The sequence below is a fragment of the Arachis ipaensis genome, chromosome B03 (genome assembly GCF_000816755.2).
Source record: "Arachis ipaensis cultivar K30076 chromosome B03, Araip1.1, whole genome shotgun sequence".
Lineage (NCBI taxonomy): Eukaryota > Viridiplantae > Streptophyta > Magnoliopsida > Fabales > Fabaceae > Arachis > Arachis ipaensis.
This window is the reverse complement of record NC_029787.2, coordinates 133,077,202-133,080,563: the sequence shown is the minus strand read 5'-3', so window position 1 is coordinate 133,080,563 and position 3,362 is coordinate 133,077,202. Positions and strand designations below refer to the sequence as shown.

The 3,362-nt window shown below is 34.9% G+C and overlaps 2 protein-coding genes across 2 annotated transcripts in view; both read left to right on the top strand.

The window, feature by feature from the left end:
* Positions 1-178, top strand: part of LOC110269549 (LEAF RUST 10 DISEASE-RESISTANCE LOCUS RECEPTOR-LIKE PROTEIN KINASE-like 2.7) — a 1,083-nt gene extending 905 nt beyond the window's left edge. Inside the window, exon 2 of the mRNA XM_021117490.1 lies at positions 171-178. Within this exon, the coding sequence (XP_020973149.1) occupies positions 171-178 (8 nt within the window). The remainder of the gene's footprint in view (positions 1-170) is intronic.
* Positions 7-2,862, top strand: LOC107632076 (LEAF RUST 10 DISEASE-RESISTANCE LOCUS RECEPTOR-LIKE PROTEIN KINASE-like 1.2). The gene is made up of 4 exons (XM_016335711.2): positions 7-283; positions 1,213-1,245; positions 1,333-1,590; positions 1,679-2,862. Exons 1-4 carry the CDS (start codon positions 184-186, stop codon positions 2,578-2,580), a joined length of 1,293 nt encoding a protein of 430 aa, XP_016191197.1. The 5' UTR covers positions 7-183; the 3' UTR covers positions 2,581-2,862.

Below are 3,362 nucleotides of genomic sequence, written 5' to 3'. Positions count from 1 at the left end.
GCTTTTTATGGGGATTTGGGTGTGGCGGTGGCTCAGAACTGCCAAGGAGTTCATGTGGAAGTGCAGGCGATACAGGAAGTGAGAGCTAATGAGGATGGAATTGAAGGGTTGAATAGAGCCTTGAGTGCAGTGTTTGATGTGAATTATAGTTCACCTTTTGACATTCAAAGATGCATAGGATGCATGTCGACTAAAGGAATATGCGGATCCAAAGATGAGTTTCGGTTTACTTGCTATTGCCCTGATGGAACTAATCATGCTTTGGATTGTTCTCATCATCATAGTATGTCTTCTTACCTTCTTATTTTCTTCATGTGAATATATATGACACTCGGACAATGGTTTTAGAAATGGGTTTATATTAGAGAAAAGATTTTGGTGCAAGAGTTTATGTCTATCTCAATCTTGATGAATCTGTATTGCCACTATAGAAGATGTGGAAATATTGAAAGTAGTTGACTTTACCATTGATATTCCCAATAATCCACTCTCATTTCCTCAGAACTTATCACCACACCTCTTGAAAGCATAAAGCATGGTTATCCTCCGGTTGTTCTAGTTTTTTCTAGAGGAAGAATGTTAGAAGGCCATCAGAAATTATTATTTTTGACCATCAATTAGTCATCAATGTTTAAAGATGTGAGTTAAAGTATGTTGTTGGATTACTAAACTAAAGAAATTGAGTTGGTGGTTAAAAATGATGGCAAAAAAACAATAAATTCTGATGGTCTTCTAGCATTTTTCTATCTAAACTTATGTACAGGTCTTCCTCGGAGCTACATGGTTAATTTCTTTTGTTTACATAAATTTTGTTTTTTGTGGAAGTTCTCAGAGGAGAAAAGCCAGAGTCTCTGCTGTTAGTTTCTATCCAATAAAGATTGTTGCTTTTTTAGATTGGAGACGAGGCAGACCCATGCTACCTTTTTACTTTTAATGGTCTACCTTTATCCTTATGTTTTCACACTGCATGACAATTTTTACTTTGACCAGGTTGAATTATCTAATATCTAACTATGATATTTTTCTTTGAAAAGAAAAAAGTCTAACGTTTTCTATTGCTAAAACAGTAGGGTTTTTATGCAACCATAAAGTATTCTGCTTAACCTTAATTTGAATTGGCAAATGAATTTGATGGGGTATGTGTATACAATATGAAGTTATTTGACAATATTCATCTCATTCAAACTTTGTCCTCTATCTGAACCGTTTCAGGTAAATTGAATTGGAAAAAGAAAGTTGCCATAGGTAACAAATGCAATCTTTATGAATAATTTATTTTCACTAAGCCCTATAAACATCAAATCAATTGAAAATCCAACTCATTCTTCGTAGGAGTTGCTGCTGCTGTGCTTAGTGCAGTTATATTAGGCATTGCCTTTAGTCTCTATTACCGTAGATGGAAGAAGAATTTTCAAGATGTATCATTTGTACCATCTCACAGCATGTCTTCTTTTTTAGAAGACACTGAAAAGGGACATCAAAAATACTCTGGACTCCAATTCTTTGCCTATAGAGAACTTCAAGAGGCCACAAACAACTTTGATCCAGACAGAGAACTAGGAGATGGAGGCTTTGGGAAAGTATATTTTGGTATCCACAGCAATATCCTTTATGATCAAAGAGTTATAAATACATAATTGCTTGCTTTTTTAAGTCATTAGTTTCAAATGTTTCACAGGAAAACTTGGAGACGGCCGTTTTGTTGCTGTGAAAAAGATGTATGAGAACAATTACAGGACAGTAGAGCAATTCATGAATGAAGTTGAGATCTTAACAGGCTTGCGCCACCAAAATCTGGTATCACTGTATGGATGTAATTCCAGCCACAGCAGCGAATTAATGCTTGTGTACGAATATGTTTCGAACGGAACAGTTGCAGATCATCTCCACGGACAGAAAGCGAAATCTGGTGCTCTCTGTTGGGATACCAGAATGAAGATTGCTATAGACACAGCTAGTGCATTGGTATATCTTCATGCTTCAGACATCATCCACAGAGATGTTAAAACCAATAATATCCTTCTTGATGATCACTTTAGAGCCAAAGTAGCCGATTTTGGACTCTCAAGACTATTTCCAAACCACTTAACTCACATTTCCACAGCGCCACAAGGCACACCTGGTTATGTTGATCCGGAGTACCACGAGTACTACCAGCTGACGGATAGAAGCGATGTGTACAGTTTTGGAGTTGTGCTGATTGAACTAATATCTTCAATGCGTGCAGTTGACATAACAAGGCATAGGCATGAGATCAATTTGTCGAACATGGCCATGAAGAAGATTCAGAGTGGTGCGTTGCATGAGATTGTAGACAAAAGCCTTGGATTCGAATCGGATTTGAGGGTAAGGAAGATGATCAATGGTGTTGCAGAGTTGGCATTTCGGTGCTTGCAGAGTTCTAAGGATATGAGGCCTTCAATGGTACAAGTGTTGGATACTTTGAAGGATATACAAAGTGATGGGAAATATAAAAGCAAACCAGAGGTGATGGATATATCAAAACAAGAAGATAATGATGCAACCGTGCTTAAGAACGAACCACCTCCACCTTCACCTGATTCAAATGGAAGAGTATAGGTAGACATATATAATAGATAATGGGTATACAGCTAATTATGTTTATTATTTTTAATTGAATGGTTATTTTTTTTAATTTGGTTTACTCATGAACAACTAAGCATGGATGGATGTTCAATTCATTAGGTGTTCGAATGGTTATCCTAATGTTAGGGTTTAAGGGATAATTTGGGAGTGGAGTATTTTTTTACTTTATTGTACTAATTTTAGAGCCCATTATTTACATTGTTTACAAAAGTCATTGTCTACTTAGTAAAATCCGATTCAAATTTGTTGACCAACTAATGTACACCACCAATTTGGAACATCAAGTCTTGTCATCTACCATTGTTTAAGAGAGTTCCTTTCTCCTTTTTTGGCATTCATTTCTAGGGGTGAATGTCGATAAGGTCGGATCGGATTGGATATGACCAAAATCTCGATTTGATCCGCACTAAAACCATCAGATCCGTAGATTTTAAATTTGAATCCGATCCAATTAGCAAATGTGCATATCGGAAATCAAATATATCTATAAAATATAAAAATATTTTAAAAAGTTTATTTTTATTAAAAAATATCAATAAAATCTTTAATAATACAAATAAAATAATACAACATATATGATAATTATTAGGTGAAATAAAATATAAAAAATATTTATTTATTTATTTTTACAGATATGTAGATATACGAATCGATGTTTAAAATCCGTAATTCAATTCTATTAGTGTGTGGTGTGTGGATCGAATTCAAATTCAATCCAATAGTTTTGCGGATCAAATCAATATCTATAACTTTTG